Source organism: Mustelus asterias, chromosome 3, assembly GCF_964213995.1.
Source record: "Mustelus asterias chromosome 3, sMusAst1.hap1.1, whole genome shotgun sequence".
Lineage (NCBI taxonomy): Eukaryota > Metazoa > Chordata > Chondrichthyes > Carcharhiniformes > Triakidae > Mustelus > Mustelus asterias.
In genome coordinates this window covers 144,991,740-145,007,252 of record NC_135803.1, presented here as the reverse complement: position 1 = coordinate 145,007,252, position 15,513 = coordinate 144,991,740, and the positions used below count along the sequence as shown (strand labels likewise).

The 15,513-nt window shown below is 43.6% G+C and overlaps 1 protein-coding gene across 1 annotated transcript in view; it reads right to left on the bottom strand.

Annotated features, from left to right (window-relative positions):
* Window positions 1–15,513, bottom strand: part of slc26a6.2 (solute carrier family 26 member 6, tandem duplicate 2) — a 98,769-nt gene that overhangs the window by 8,790 nt on the left and 74,466 nt on the right. Inside the window, exons 14-18 of the mRNA XM_078209854.1 lie at window positions 14,439–14,508; window positions 11,808–11,900; window positions 5,471–5,587; window positions 3,188–3,427; window positions 208–262 (exon numbers count right to left, since the gene is read on the bottom strand). Of these exons, the coding sequence (XP_078065980.1) occupies window positions 208–262; window positions 3,188–3,427; window positions 5,471–5,587; window positions 11,808–11,900; window positions 14,439–14,508 (575 nt within the window). The remainder of the gene's footprint in view (window positions 1–207; window positions 263–3,187; window positions 3,428–5,470; window positions 5,588–11,807; window positions 11,901–14,438; window positions 14,509–15,513) is intronic.

The window sequence follows — 15,513 nt, the reverse complement described above, 5'->3', positions numbered from 1 at the left end:
GGGCGAGTTAGGTTATCCCATCACTTCTTTCCACATTCAGCTTGCCGGCTAAGCCAACATGCAAAGGAGCAGTGTGGGTAGGTAATTTATTCATACTGTCTATCATCACATTTATCTGTAAAGTTATAGGCAGGAGGTCACACAGTAATAGGACCACAATATCGTGTTAGACAAACAAGCATTTAAAATGGTCCATGTTATACTTACAGTGACATCCTGACAGGTACACATCAACCTCAACCTCCTTAAAATCCCGGAAAATCTGGAATATAAAAACACCGAATTGCAAGACAGGTTTATGAACTGCTCAGTAAAGGATACAGGATCCTGTCAACAGAGGTGCAAAATGCACAGGCCAGGAAGTTATGCTAAAGTTATAAAAGACCGCCCCATGCACACAGGAGATGTAACACTCTCCCTTTTCTCTCCTCTCTTGATAGAATCATAGAATCCCTACAGTGCAGAAGAAGGCCATTTGGTCCATCGAGTTTGCACTGACTCTCCGACAGAGCATCCCACCCAGGCCCTATCCCCATAGCCCCACATATTTATCCCTCTAATCCCCCTAATCTACACATCTTGGGACTCTAAAGGACAATTCCGCATGGCCAATCCACCTAACCTGCACACCTTTGGACAGTGGGAGGAAATTGGAGCACCCAGAGGAAACACACGCAGACACGTGGAGAACATGCAAACTCCACATAGACCATCACCCAAGGCCGGAATTGAACCCAGGTCCCTGATACTATGAGGCAGCAGTGTTAACCATTGTGCCACATAGAGGTATTCAAAATCATGAAGGTTTTAGATAGAGTAAATAAAGAGAAATTGATTCCATGGCTGAAGCGCCAATAACCAGATGGCATCAACTTAAGATAACTGGCAAAGTAGAATCAGAGGTGACATCAGGAAAAACTACTTTACATGATGAGTGTTTAGGATCCGGATGGCACTGTCTGATAGGGGGGCCAGAAAAAGATCTGTTAGTTAGCTTTCAAAAGGAAATTGGATAAATGAAGCGAAGAATCATTGCAGGGATTAGGAGAAAAGAACTGGGAGTGAGATTAACTCGATTGCTCTTTGACGAACCAGTGAACATTCGGTCCAACCAAAGGTCCCTTTCTGTTCTGCATTCTTTGATCCTGTGGAATTGTTCTGTTTATTTAAGGGATCAAAGATATCTGTATTGAGGGATCTCAGTTTATCAACATTCCTGCCTCACAAGTTGAAAACACTTGCTCCCAAAAGATTAATACTTGAAAATCACCTTACAGAAGAAACATATCTACACATGTCTGACATGTCCCATGAAAAAACCCAGCTAGAACTCAAGCACCCTCATCAATGTACTTTATTAAGTTTTTTTTCTGGAGAGGTCTTTTTAGAAGTTACTTTCATATTCTTTCCTGGCGGCACAGTGGTTAGCACTGCTGCCTCACAGCGCCAGGGACCCAGGTTCGATTCCCGGCTTGGGTCACTGTGTGGAGTTCGCATGTTCTCCCTGTGGGTTTCCTCCAGGTGCTCTGGTTTCCTCCCACAGTCCAAAGACGTGCAGGTTAGGTGAATTGGCCATGCTAAATTCTCCCTGAGTGTGTCCGAACAGGCGCCAAAGTGTGGCGACTAGGGGATTTTCACAGTAACTTAATTGCAGTTTTAATGTAAGCCTATTTGTGACACAAATAAATAAACTTAATCTTTCAAAAATCTTGGTTCTTTCTACTGGAGTCTCAGATTGTCTCCCATACTAGTTCAGGTGAGATTTGTACCTCACTCTCTGGGCCATCATGACATGCATCCACATCCTGTCAACTTAGCTCTTTGTTGTTCCAAAGAGCTATCTCACTCTACCTGAGAAACAATTTATTTGACCAAGTTGTTCTCTCCTCAAAATCCAATAATTAAAATAAAATGATCTTGTCAGACCAGATTCTACACTGTGACCTGCTCCAACTTTATTTTTCTTGTGCTATGATGCTTCTTATTATTATCCTTGGGTGTTGGAGAAGAAACCCTAATGGGAGAGGTTAAGGTTCTCGTTCACCACTTCATGCATAGAATCATTGAATTCTACAGCGCAGAAGGAGGCCATCTGGCCCATCGAGTCTGCACCGACCACAATCCCACCCAAGCCCTATCCCCATAACCTCCTGCATTTACCCTAGCTACTTCCCCTGACACTAAGGGCACTTTAGCACGGCCAATGTACCTAACCCACGCATCTTTGCAGTTCACCAAGAAACTACAAGATGATCCATCATTTGATTTGATTTGATTTATTATTGTCACATGTATTAGTATTCAGTGAAAAGTATTGTTTCTTGCGCGCTATACTATTCATTGAGAAGGAAAGGAGAGAGTGCAGAATGGAGTGTTACAGTCATGGCTGGGGTGTAGAGAAAGATGAGCTTAATGCGAGGTAGGTCCATTCAAAAGTCTGAAGGCAGCAGTGAAGAAGCTGTTTGACATGACAAGCAGGGACTGAATGCGGGGAGTGCAGGTCCATGATTTGAACATGACTCAACAGCACAAGAATCTAATGATTCTGCATGCAATATCCACAGCCTACCTCTGGAAAACACCCGGTCTCCTCTCAGTATCCCTTTTTTGACTTGTGGCCAACTCAGACAGTGTACCAGGCAGCCTATTGCTCCATAGTGAATCTTATCAGAGTGTGACATACTTGGTGGGGATGACTTTCAACATGATCTAAATGCTGACAGGAAGTGGATAGTACTGTGGGTTACAACGGAGACTTAGGTTTACACCTGGCCCAGTGATGCCGACAGCTGTGCTCACCTGAAATGAACTAAACTTGTGCCATTTCCTTGAATCCAATTCCTACTGGGTTCAGTTTTATAGCACCATAACTGATCTTAATTTTTAACACTGTCAAAGGCGGTTGGAGCAGAAAATTAAATGTCACTGTGTTGCAGTAGGGTGTTCTATTGTGAAACAAGGTGAAAGCACATTACTGAGACAAAGTAAAGGAAGTTAACCTGTAGGGTTAGCTTCTCTGGTAGAAAATTCAGACTATATTTATCTTGCTACACTGGGCATGAGTGCTTGGTGAAGTGATTGGCAGCAAGAGTGAAGAAGAATATCATTCCTTCCGACACCTCTTACTTTGATGAGCACAAAGATAACAATAAAAATCAAAGTAGGATGAAGCCAAGGCCTGCCTTACATTTCTCAAGATTTTGATGCAGACGCTATCCACGAAGTTGACCGGGCTAAAGTCGAGAATGAGGGAATGAACATCTGGTTTTTGAAGACCAAGGGACTCCAGACTAAGCTCCTCTGGCTTGTTGACTTTAGGTGATGACTCAAGGCCCGAATCCATTTCTAAGCTGATAGAATTGTCACTACCAACATTCTCGGTGACGGTGGCTGGGCCATCTGTTCCTGATTCCAAATCTTTTCGCATCTGGAGAGATTAAATTTGTTTGAATTTAGCAACATTGCAATAACATGCAGCATATAACAGAACATTCACTATTCCAAAGGGATAATAACACATGGTGATAGGAAGGTAAAGGAGCTTCAGCATATCTGATCATCCATTTCCTTGTATCCATATACACCCAAACCACAGACCCTTTCTGCCTTGTGATTACCAAATTCGCCTTTAATCTTTCAAATAGAATCATAGAATCCCTACAGTGCAGAAGGAGGCCTTTCGGCCCATCGAGTCTGCACCGACCACAATCCCATCCAGGCCCCACTCCCGTAACCCCACACATTTACCCCGCTAATCCCTCTGATATTAGGATCAATTTAGCGTGGCCAATCAACCTAACCCGCACATCTTTGAACTGTGGGACGAAACTGGAGCACCCAGAGGAAACCCATACAGACACAGGGAGAATGTGCAAGCTCCACACAGACAGTGACCCAAAGCCGGAATTGAACCCGGGTCCCTGACGCTGTGAGGCAGCAGTGCTAACCACTGTGCCACTAAACAAACTAAACAAAAAACAAAACTAAACGAAATAAACCTGACTTCATTCAATAGAATCATTAATTTTTCTAATTAATGTCATGACAATGGATCATTGCCTGAATTACTTATAGACATATTGAACTTTTAAGTAAGACAGTTTCTTTTTAAAAAGGACATACAGGCAAACATTGGCTGAGACTGTAAAGTAACCACTTGCTGGAAAATTCCGATTTGGATTGCACTCGACTAACTAGTCCAGAGTGAATGGAATGTCACAATTTTTAAAAGTGTCAGGGCCTACTCAGCGACACTTCAAAGGAAGAGATGCAATGCAAAAACTGAACTGTGATCTTCTGTGGTTGTGAGATGGTGGAGGCTGATTATCATTCCCTTCCAGGAATACACAAGAAGACAGGTAAAAGCCAACTGCAACCTTGGTCTCTGTGTGCTAGTCCGGTGTTCTCGTTCTACTCTGCAAGTGTGTGTGCTGTGAAGGTCACAGCTGAAGAATATCCAGTCGACATCCCTGTGCTTGCAGGTAAAAAGTCCCTCTCTCTGATCACTAGAAGCGAGTCAGCAAAGCCACAATCAAAAAAGGAAACAGGACAACTCCTTTCAGCTAAACTGCAGAACCAAGAATCGCCAGACCAACGGTTCGACTGCCAAAGGCAGTGCTACTGCAAAGACCCAACTTAATGGCTGCAACATTTCACCATCTCCTCCTCAAGGATAGACCAAAGACTGATTCATGTATCTTCTTATTTTTATTTTTAGGCTGACTTCTCATTTCTAATCTGTGTTTATGTGCGTTGCATTTTTCTCTCTCTTGCATTTTAGTTATTAATAAACCCACTCTGCCTTTGACTCAAGAAAGCCTGGTTAAATTGGTTCCTTTTAAACATAAGTATGTTTGGACTGGGAAGAGGTGTCCGCAAAGGAAGGGATCCCTTTTAAATTAACCTTATTGCGACCAACTGGATGGGTGGGATAAAGAAGGGGAGCCATTTCATCCCTCTCCACCAGGGGCATAACAATTTGGAATCATAACAAAGTGGAGGACCTCACTCAGGGTCTGATTGTAATATTATTAATGTCTACAAGTTACTTCGCTGTATTCCTTACGATACGAAAAATATTTGATTACGTATAGAACATTGCTTTCACAGTGAGCACTGTGCAAAACATTTGAAAGCAGTGTTGATTGGCTGTATCACTTTCTTCTGTGCTGTAAGATTCTAAGAAGATTCTATCAGCTGCTTAGTGAACACCTTTGGATCTATAATGGGAATGTTCCCATTTGAGGAACAGTGAATGCGATGTCTTATTTTGGGTGGAGGCAGTCACAAACCAATCCCAGGCCTGGCTACCTATGAAGAACACGATAATAAAAATGTGGATGTTTCTCATGGGTATTTAAGAACGGAGCACTGCAGAGAAGATAATTAAACATTATTTGAAGAAAATAAATCTGAAAAGCAGCGCAGAGGAATTGAGAGAAGCATTTGTTTGTCCCAGGAATATCTCTACCTTTTGCTCTTTCTTGGCTTTTTTCTTGTCTCTCTTCTCCTGTTTTTTCAGCTGTTGCTTGAGTTTTGTGATTTTTTTCTTCTTTTTCAAAATTAACTTGCCGATATTAACTCCAGACTGCAGACAAATCATAGCAAAATAAGTTACGTTGTTGACATCGGATGTTAACACAGACCGTAAACTGTTAAAGCTAGCAAGTATGGTATTTGCAGAAGAAATTGTTAATCTGGTGCACAGGTCTTTTTTTTAATGTAATCTCTGGACACACTGTTGGTGGGGTTTTCGAGGTGGCCATGTACCGTCAGAAATTTCAGGCAATACAAGACTCACAAAGCCAGTGTCTCAGTTTAAAGATCGAACCTCTATTTTGACCAGCGGCCGCTCGGAGAAATCATCAAAGGGTCAGGGCAGCTCCCGAGTTAGAGCAGCAAGACCTCTCCAATGAAATCTGATGTATACAATTCAAAACAGATCAATTATGGATTTTCTTATCAATTACTCCCACCTTTTATTAGCTTTAAATCAATCATCTTCAATATACATAAATCAACAATAATACCTGTCATATACTTTAGCCAATCGCATCTCACCCTTTGGCATAATGGCATTTCATTAGTCCTTAGAATCCGGAGATCCCCCCCCCCCCTTTTTGGCTAACTTAACGTCCTGTATCCTTTAGTAATCAGATGCCAGCCACAAAGTTCAAAGTTCCCATAAGTTCCCCTAAATGTCACTGCCAAACCAAATTAACACATGATTCCATGCCTGGGCATGCATCTATCTTATTGGGATAATGAATAAACCCTACTCATGAAATTTAATTAAGTATTCTGAATGCTCTCTCCAATAGAAACTCTACTGATAAAACTTGCACATTCCCTAGGCTTCAATATTTCCTTAGAACATGGCTTTGGCCTAATGCCCTTTACCATGATGCTTTGCGCTAAACATTAAAAATACATTAATACATTCAAAATATCAGCATATGTGTTTTTAAATCATAATCACTTGTTTAAATCATACGTGTGTAAACTTCTTCCTTGTTACTTCTAAGTCTGTTTTAAAGTCATTTAACTCAGTATTGGTAGTTCTGTCAATGTCTTAATGTCTAATAGTTTAAAAATCTTTACTGACCTTTTCAGATTTTCTCCTTACACACAATATTATTAACACTGCATTTATTTCCCACCTAGAGCCCTGAGAAGGTGATCTTGGCCCTTCACCTTGAACCATTTGGAAGTTAAGTTCTCTCTGTGATATTTCATAGGGAACAAACCATCAGTCCCTTCATCCAAATCATTTATTGTAAAGAGTTGAGGCTCCTTCCTCCAATTCCTGTGGCACACCATTCGTCAAAACCAGCCAACCAGAAAATGACCCATTTATGCCTATTCTCTTTCCTGTTAGCGAACCAATCTTCTATCCATGCCAATATGTTACCCCCTACACCACGAGCTTTCATTTTCTGCAATAATCTTTGATGAGGCACCTTATCAAATGCCTTCTGAAAATCTAAGTGCAGCACATCTACTGGCTCCCCTTTATCTGCAGCACTTGTTATGTCTTCAAAGAACTGCAATAAATTGGTTAAACACAAGTTGCCTTTCACAAAACCATGTGGACTCTGCCTAATCTTGAATTTCTTCAGTGCCCTGTTATAATGTCTTTAATAATATCTTCTAACGTTTTTCCCATCACGTCGATGAAGGAATATGTCTGAGTCAGGATGGTGTGCAACTTTTCTGGGACAGAATTTTACAAGTAAGGTTCTGAGGCAGGGGAAGAGTGTAAAATTGAATGGACGGGATTCTCACTGGGAGCACATCCGCCCAGATCCAGACCCAATTTCACGTTTGGGTAGGCAGGACCTTGGGCAGGAAATCCATCCATTCATCGATAAGGCCCTTAAGTGGTCACTTAAGGGTCCTTATCCCACCCAGTCTCAATTTCTAGGTTGGTGAGAGCGGGTGCAGATAGGGTGGGAATCTTGGGTGGAAGAAGGCTCCCTCAAAGTTGGGGCACCCTCCCCTCCCAGGATGTTGGAACTCCGGGACTCTCTCCCTCACAGCCTACCCCCCCAATACTACAATTACTTTCCTTCTGACCCCTCCACCCAGGGCGTCCCGTACATTCCCACCCCCGGAAATTACCTTTTCAAAGATCTCGGGCCTTAATCCCCGGCAGAGTGCTGCAGTACAGTTTCTGGCCACTGCAGCGCTCTACTTGGGCAGGTTGAAGAGCTGTCAGCCAACCTGATTGGCCAAAAGCTCTAACGGGCAGGAATTCCTTCCAAGGGCAGATGGAAGTCCCACCTACCCAATGTTAATCAACGCTCAAGTGAGTGTTAAATGGCAGTGGGAGTTCAGAGAGTTGCCATTCTTAAAATTCTACCCCATATTCCCATTGTTGTACTAATTGCTACTATTTGATCCTTAGTGATGCTCATGGATAAGTATTATTTGCATACCTGAGATCAACTTCCAATGCAATCATGAACTTGAATCAGTGTTTAATACAAAAGGAATGCATGCCAGTCACCACAAGCAGTTCAAATATAACATTAACCAAGAATGGCTAATGCGCAATCTATATTGTATTTCATATTGTTAAAGGGAAGGGAGCTGGTTTGGGGCCTGAGTTCCACTCCAGGACTTGTTGGCTATGGCAGAACCCTGCCACTCAGGTAGAGAAGCCACCAACTATTGGTACCAGTCCCCAGTCTGGATAAAAGGGGAGGTTTAGTGGCAGGAGGAGCATCCAGCTATAAAACCATCTGCCAAATCCTCCAAAACATTATGGCTAATATGAAGGACAATCAACTGACATTGACCCCCATGTAACAAGGGGAAGGCCCGAGGGAAGATCTGGACTAAAGAAAGAAGCGGACTATCGCACTGTACACTGGAAAATCCAAACTGGATGGAAATCAGGTTCTGACTCACAAACTGGATTGATTCAAACCACAATCTATGTCCTGCTTCAGAAATGAGGGAACCAGGGTTTCGAGGTGGCACAGCATCTTAGATTATTTGTGTGCTGTCCAACTCAACTATTGAGCAGAAGCAAGGTGGCTCCCACAAAGGAAAGTTATCATCTAACATGCAATTAAGCAGCGTCACTCTTGTGCCATTTCATTGTGGTTTTCTTAAGGCTGACATTATGAATTATTGTCAATATTATTGTGACTTTGGGTGGAATTCTCCCATTTTGAGACAAAATGCCACGACGGGGATGGCAACGTGGAATGTTTCCATTGCAGAGGCTGGCAGAGAAACACACCAATCCTCCTGCCCCGGTCTCATTAATTGTGCACCCGAGTGTTTTACACCATATTCAGTGGCAGGGGAAGGCCTGATTGAAATGTAGGGCGGAATTTTCCCATCCCGCCTGCCACGGGAATTGTAGCAGGTGGAACATGGACCATGCAAATGTCCATTGACCTTTGGTGGGATTTTCCGGCTTTGGGGTGAGCACAGCTGGAAAATCCCACCCGTAATCTCCCGTGGTGTCAAGTGCCATATTGAAAAGGTGCTCAACACCACTGACCCACGATTGAAAAAAAAAAGGTAGACCACCTGAAAACAAAGATAGATCTCCGGGAACACTCTGAGGCTGGAAGATGGAACCCCTCCAGGGCACTGAATCTGCAAAGTCCACCTGCAGATGCTCCCCCCACTCATTGCAGGGTCTAGGGTTGTGGGCTGCCTCTATCTTGAACTCTGGAGGTAGTTCCAGGCATTATTCAGGTGAGTCCTGACATCTTCACACCGTGTTGGTCCAAATGTCTTTACGCCAACACGTTCTCCCACAGGTATCGTGGAGAATCTGGTGTGGGGAGGGGCGGGGTCAGGCCTTATTAATGGGATGCAAATAAAGTTCATGCCAGCCTCTGGTCAGCTTTCCCACCACCAAGGCGGGCACCAGTGGAAGATCCCTCTGTAAATTAGAAACATAGAAACTAGAAGCAGGAGTAGGCCATTCCGCCCTTCGTGCCTGCTCCACCATTCATTTTGATCATGGCTGATTATCGAATTCAATATCCTGATCCTGCCTTCCCTCCATACCCCTTGATCCCTTTAGCCCCAAGAGCTATATCTAATTTCTTCTTGAAATCACACAACGTTTTGGCCTCAACTGCTTTCTGTGGTAGTGAATTCCACACATTCACCACCGTCTGGGTGAAGAAATTTCTCCTCACTTCAGTCCTAAAAGGTTCACCCCTTATCCTCAAACAATGACCCCTAGTTCTGGACAACCCCCACAATCGGGGGCATTCTTCTGAATCTACCCCATTTAACCCTGTTAAAATTTTATAAGTTTCTATGAGATCCCCTCTCACTCTTCTAAACTCCAGTGAATATAATCCTAACTGTTCTAGTCTCTCCTCATATGACAGACCTGCCATCCCAGGAATCAGCCTGGAAAACCTTTGCTGTACTCCCTCTATAGCGAGGACATCCTTCCTCAGATAAGGACACCAAATTCACATTGGTATGTCATCGATTTCTGGACCTACCAACATATTCTCCCCCAATGCCCGCCATCGAACCCACTGGCACTGGTTGGGAGAATTCCACCTTTTGTACCTGTAATTAAATTCCCCGACTGTTTTTCTTAACTTGGAAATGCTTCCATTAATAATAATGAACAAGGTGACCGTTGAAAGCACTTTGAAGTTCTTCATTTTTTGTAAGTTGTTACAAATTAAAATAACAAACACCACATTAAGGAGAGTAAATTAACTCATTAAGAGGATGATGTGCCTCGAGTCATTAACTCATGTCTGAACCATGCAAATTTTTCTCATTTCTAATTTATGGCATCCTCAATCCAGATTAAATAATATGCACGCAGATTTTAAAATTTTCATTCATTGGACATTTGTATCGCTGGTAAAGCCAGCATTCTTGCCCATCTTTACTTGCTCTTAAACCTCTGGCTTCTTGAATAATACAACTAAAAGGTAGCTAAGCGATTTCAGAGGGCAGTCAACCACATTTCTTTGAATCTGGAGTCACGTAGCCCAGGGAATCCTTGGCATATTTTTTGCCTAAAGAACATTATAGAATGAGATGGGTTGTTAATGACACTCTGGTAGTTACATGGTCTCCATTACCGATAATAGCCTTTCTTTCATTCCAGCTGCCATGGCGGGATTTGAACTCAGGATCTGGATTTTTAAAGGGTCACAGGGAGGGGATATGAGGCGTGCAGGCTTTGAAAATCATGGTCCCAGAGGTCTCCTTCATTCCACCAACAGGATCTATGGTCCCACCAATGGCAGACCCCCCCCCCCCCCGCCGCAGGTTTCCTAATGGCGGGGGGTGGAGGGGTGCATTCAATGGGCAATCCCGTTAACAGCAGCGGGAACACAAGATCCTGCCACCAGCCAACGGCAGGCTGCTTCCGCCACTGTGAAGCATGCTGCGGAGTGTGCGGGAAATCCTGCCCATTGTCTTGGGATCCTGTTGCCTCTGGGACAGTTTGAAATGTCAAAGATCTGTTCCCAAGTGCAATCCTCAATGTTATTTTCCGGCGAGCTCAAATAGCGTTGTGCACAATAATACGCAGCTATCGGGTGTACCATGGGGGTCCAGATAAAATTCTTCTCAGTTGTCTAGGAAACAAATCTGCAGGGTCTACTATCTCCGGCATAAGGGTTGATTCTTACCTTATCGTGCAAAGCTGCTGTCTGCTTTGTTCCACTGCCTGAGCCTTCCCAGATGCTGCCTGCTGTAAATAGCTCCCAACATGGCGGCTGCTTGCCATTGCTACTGGTGCCAGGCAGAAGCTCCAATGTCCTGGAGGTGCTAGGTGCCTCTAATCAGGGGGGGCAAGCTCACCTCCCGTAGGCCACTTACATCTTAAAGGAGGGACGCAGTTCAGGCACAACATTGGGATCCCAGGTCAGGTTTTGACAGCCTCATGGCTCTAGATCATTGGTTCAGGATTCTGTATTACTAAATAACATAACCAATATGCTGCCACGTTCCCACACTACACCTACATTATTCATTTTTCTCAGCATTTACATCCTGTATCGCAACTTCACCTTGTCTTAGTCTTAGTCCTGCAAGCCTCTCTTTAGAACAAAAAACTCAAAGGATCATTCTTGTCACAATTCTCAGAAAGCTCTCCAATGAACCAATGTCACTTCAAAGTGGGCATAGTTTGATCCTCTTCTGTTTTAAGTTGAGAATTTGCAGAGAAATGTCTGTCTGCAGACTGCACTACAATGGAAACAGAGGTTTGTCCTTGTTTTAATGGAAGGCAGAAGCTTCTCTCCGCCCGTGACTACAATATGAACGAAAGTGGATCTTCAAATCGATTTTCTTACCATCTGCCTCAGCGCTTCTTCATACAGCTCAGCATTGGCAAAGTACACGGTCGCAGATGACTGGAAGATTTTGATTCCTGGAATTTCTTTTGCCTGAAAAGGAATCCAAACCAGGTTACCAAGAATTAAAGCAGTTGGCCATCCACACTTGAAACATTAGCTCTATTCTCTCTCCACAGAGGCTGTCAGACCTATTGAGATTTTCCACCATTTTCTGTTTTTGTTTCTGAAGCCAGCATCCGCAGTAATTTTCTTTTATATTAAGCTGTACAGTTTGTTTCACAACATTCAATTAATAACATTTACTTGTGCTAAGTGAACAGTGGTAATACATTTCTGTGGAACGCATGCATGCTAAAAGGCACTAAAACATCTGGGTTGGTTAAAAGGTGGGCACAATAAGAAGTCTCACAATACCAGGATAAAGTCCAACAGGTTTATTTGGTAATACGAGTTTTCGGAGCACTGCTCCTTTATCAGGTGAGTTAAGGGGCAACTCTCCGAAGGCTCGTGCTACCAAATAAACCTGTTGGCCTTTAACCTGGTGTTGTGAGACTCCTTACTGTGCCCACCCCAGTCCAACACCGGCATCTCCACATCATGGTTAAAAGATGATCAGATGATAAGGACCCCGTTGCTTTGCTATTCATAAAGCCTTTCCATTTCAATTGTCTTCTCGAGGACTTGGGCTCTTCCGAGAATGTTTTGACGGGGAACGCCTTTCCTGTTTAATGGAATTGGAGATCTGGACTTGGATCTCATTGGAGTGAGAGACTGACTTCTCTTAGGATACGAAGGAGAATGGGACTGGGATTGGCGATTGTGGCCTTGGGATCTGGTATAACGATGCCCCCTTGATCTGGATCTCAAATGGGAATGAGACCTTCCTAGATGTTAGCCACACACAAACCTTGCCCCTCTGCTGAGTGTGTTACCAATCGGCAATATGCTTCCTCCTCGGCTGCGTGGCGACAATCATGATATGAGCCGACAGTATGAAATTTGTATCCTGTCTGTCTCAACTCGACTGGGCACAGGGTAATGACACAATCCAATCGCCACATCTCCAAACAAACTCAGTCAAATGTTAATTTTAGTTGAAAAACTGGAACAGGTACAGGTTAATATCAATGAAATTGGGTGATAGTAGGGACCTGTGGATTAGACCACAAAAATTACAGAGCGGGATTTTACAGCTTTGCTCATCCCAAAACTGTAAAATCCCGCCCAAGGTCAACGGACCTACCCATTGGCGGCCCTCGCCTACTCCGCTTCCTGTGGCGGGCGGGGCGGTAAAATTCTGGCCATCATGTTCAGTGCCATCTAGTTGTACTCCTGTACTGGCTATTCGATGGAGCTATCCAATTAGTCCCATTTCACTTGCCTTTCCCCCATTGACTAGCTTAGAGGTTTAAAAAAAAAGGGCGGCTTGGACAAGTTGGGCCGAAGGGCCTGTTTCCATGGTGACTCCATGACTCTATAACTGCAAATTCCTCCCTTTCAAGTATTTATCCAATTTCCTTTGGAAAATTATTATTACATTTTCAGGTGGGTGCATTCCAGATCACGACCACTTGGATTTTTTGCCAATTATCTGAAATCTGTGCTCTCTGATTACTGATTCTCCAGCCAATGGGATCAACTTCTCCTCACCTGCTCAATCAACCTTTGAACACCTCAAACAGATCACCCACTAACGTTCTCTACTCTGAGAAACAGAATTCCAACTCCTCATGTCTCTGCCCACAAACGTGGTCCTGATACTATTCTCCACTGCTCCAAGGTTGGTCCTCCTCTCAGGGGGCTGTGTGGGCTCAGGATTTATCTCAGTTGGCTGGACAGATGGTGAGTGATGCCAATAGCACAGGTTCAATTCCTGTACCTGCTGAGGTGATACACAAAGGACCCGCATTCTCAACCATACACCTCGCCTGATGTGTTGCGATCCTCAGGTTAAGTCATCACCAGGAAAAGCAGCCTATGGTCACCTGGGACTATGGCAACTTTACTCCTCTCAGGACAATCCTGCCTATTTGTTAGATGTAACCTTTACTCTGTACACCTCAGTGTGAAACGAATTGTTCGAGCTGTCAGTGCCACCCAACTCTCCAGCTCTAAGTCCCCACTTAGGAACCAGAAAATATTTTCTAATGTGCTACAGACTTTTGCAATTTTTCCCTATGGACGGCATGGTGGCAAAGTGATTAGCATTGCTGCCTCACAGCGCCAGGGACCCGGGTTCGATTCTGGCCTCGGGTGACTGCTTGTGTGGAGTTTGCAAGTTCTCCCTGTGTCTGCGTGGATTTCCTCCGGGTGCCCCAGTTTCCTTCCGTAGTCCAAAGATGTGCAGGTTAGGTGGATTGGCCGTGCTAAATTGCCCCTTAGTGTCAGGAGGATTAGTGAGGTAAATATGTGGGGTTACAGAGATAGGGCCTGGGTGGGATTGTTGTTGGTGCAGACTCGATGGGCCAAATGGACTCCTTCTGCACTGTAGGGATTTTATAATTCTATGATTCCTCACTCATTGCCTTTGGTGAGTATTTCCTCAATTCTTATGCATTCCATCCTTTAATCATTCTTCCCTCAAACAAACATTCAAATTGTTATTGCCAATACTGATCACCACACTACCTCATCAAACTGTTTGACGTCCCTGTAGATATCAGTCTTCGGAACCTGTCCCAGAATTGAATATTTGGGTCTGAAAAAGAAAGCTGGAACTGTGAGAAGTTACATACAAATTGGAAAATGTTAAAGTAACTAAATAGGATAACAAGGATATTCCTTCTGTTTTAATCAGCTCAGTTGGATCTGGGGATTGTCAGATCTCTTACTGAAACCACCAGAATTACCTGAGTTGCCTTTGTTCTCTGAAATTGTGCTAGTACATTGTGGGTTCTGGACTCAAAGCTTGACTAGCACCACATTTTCTCAAATTACCATCACACATTGTAGCTGAGGTCTTGAAGCAACAATGGCAACAATAAGTTGCCCAAGTACATTGTAAGTAAAAATAGTGCTAATAGTTAAGGAAGTACTAATTCTATCCAAGTTGATCTTGATATATTAAGTGCAATGTTATTTATTATGTTGCTGACATAATCTACTGGTGTAATCTGACCTCAGGTTTAATGGCGGCTGGTTTACTTCTGAGGCAGTCGGTTCAAAATCCACTCCAGATACTTGAGAAGGTCAGTTATGTTGAGACTTAGGTGCAGTGCTCGAGGAGTGATGCAACGTCAGAGGTGCAAGCCTTTGGATTCCTACTACTAAGTCAAATGGTGTGGGGCTTGAATGCTGTCTCTAAACATTTCCAGCTCTGAATTCTGGACTGACATCCACAGCACATTGAAGAGGCTGGGGATAACACCTTCTCATTGCATAGAACTAACCACCCTATAGTAATTGCCATAAAAGAAGTGTTAATGTTATGGCCCGTCAGGCTGTTAAACTCCTTTCACCACTTCACACTGTTCTGCAAAAGAAGAGTGTGATGTTACACAAAATTAACTCAGTCTTTTGGTAGAATTATTACTGACTGCTAGAAGGGTTTCTTAAATTTTTTGAATTTGTTCAGGGGATTTGGGCATCGCTGACTGGGCCAGCATTTTTTGCCTATCCCTAATTGCCTCTGAACTGAGTGTTAGGTCATTTCAGAAGGCATTTAAGAGTCAACCACATTACTGTGGGTCTGGAGCCACTTGTA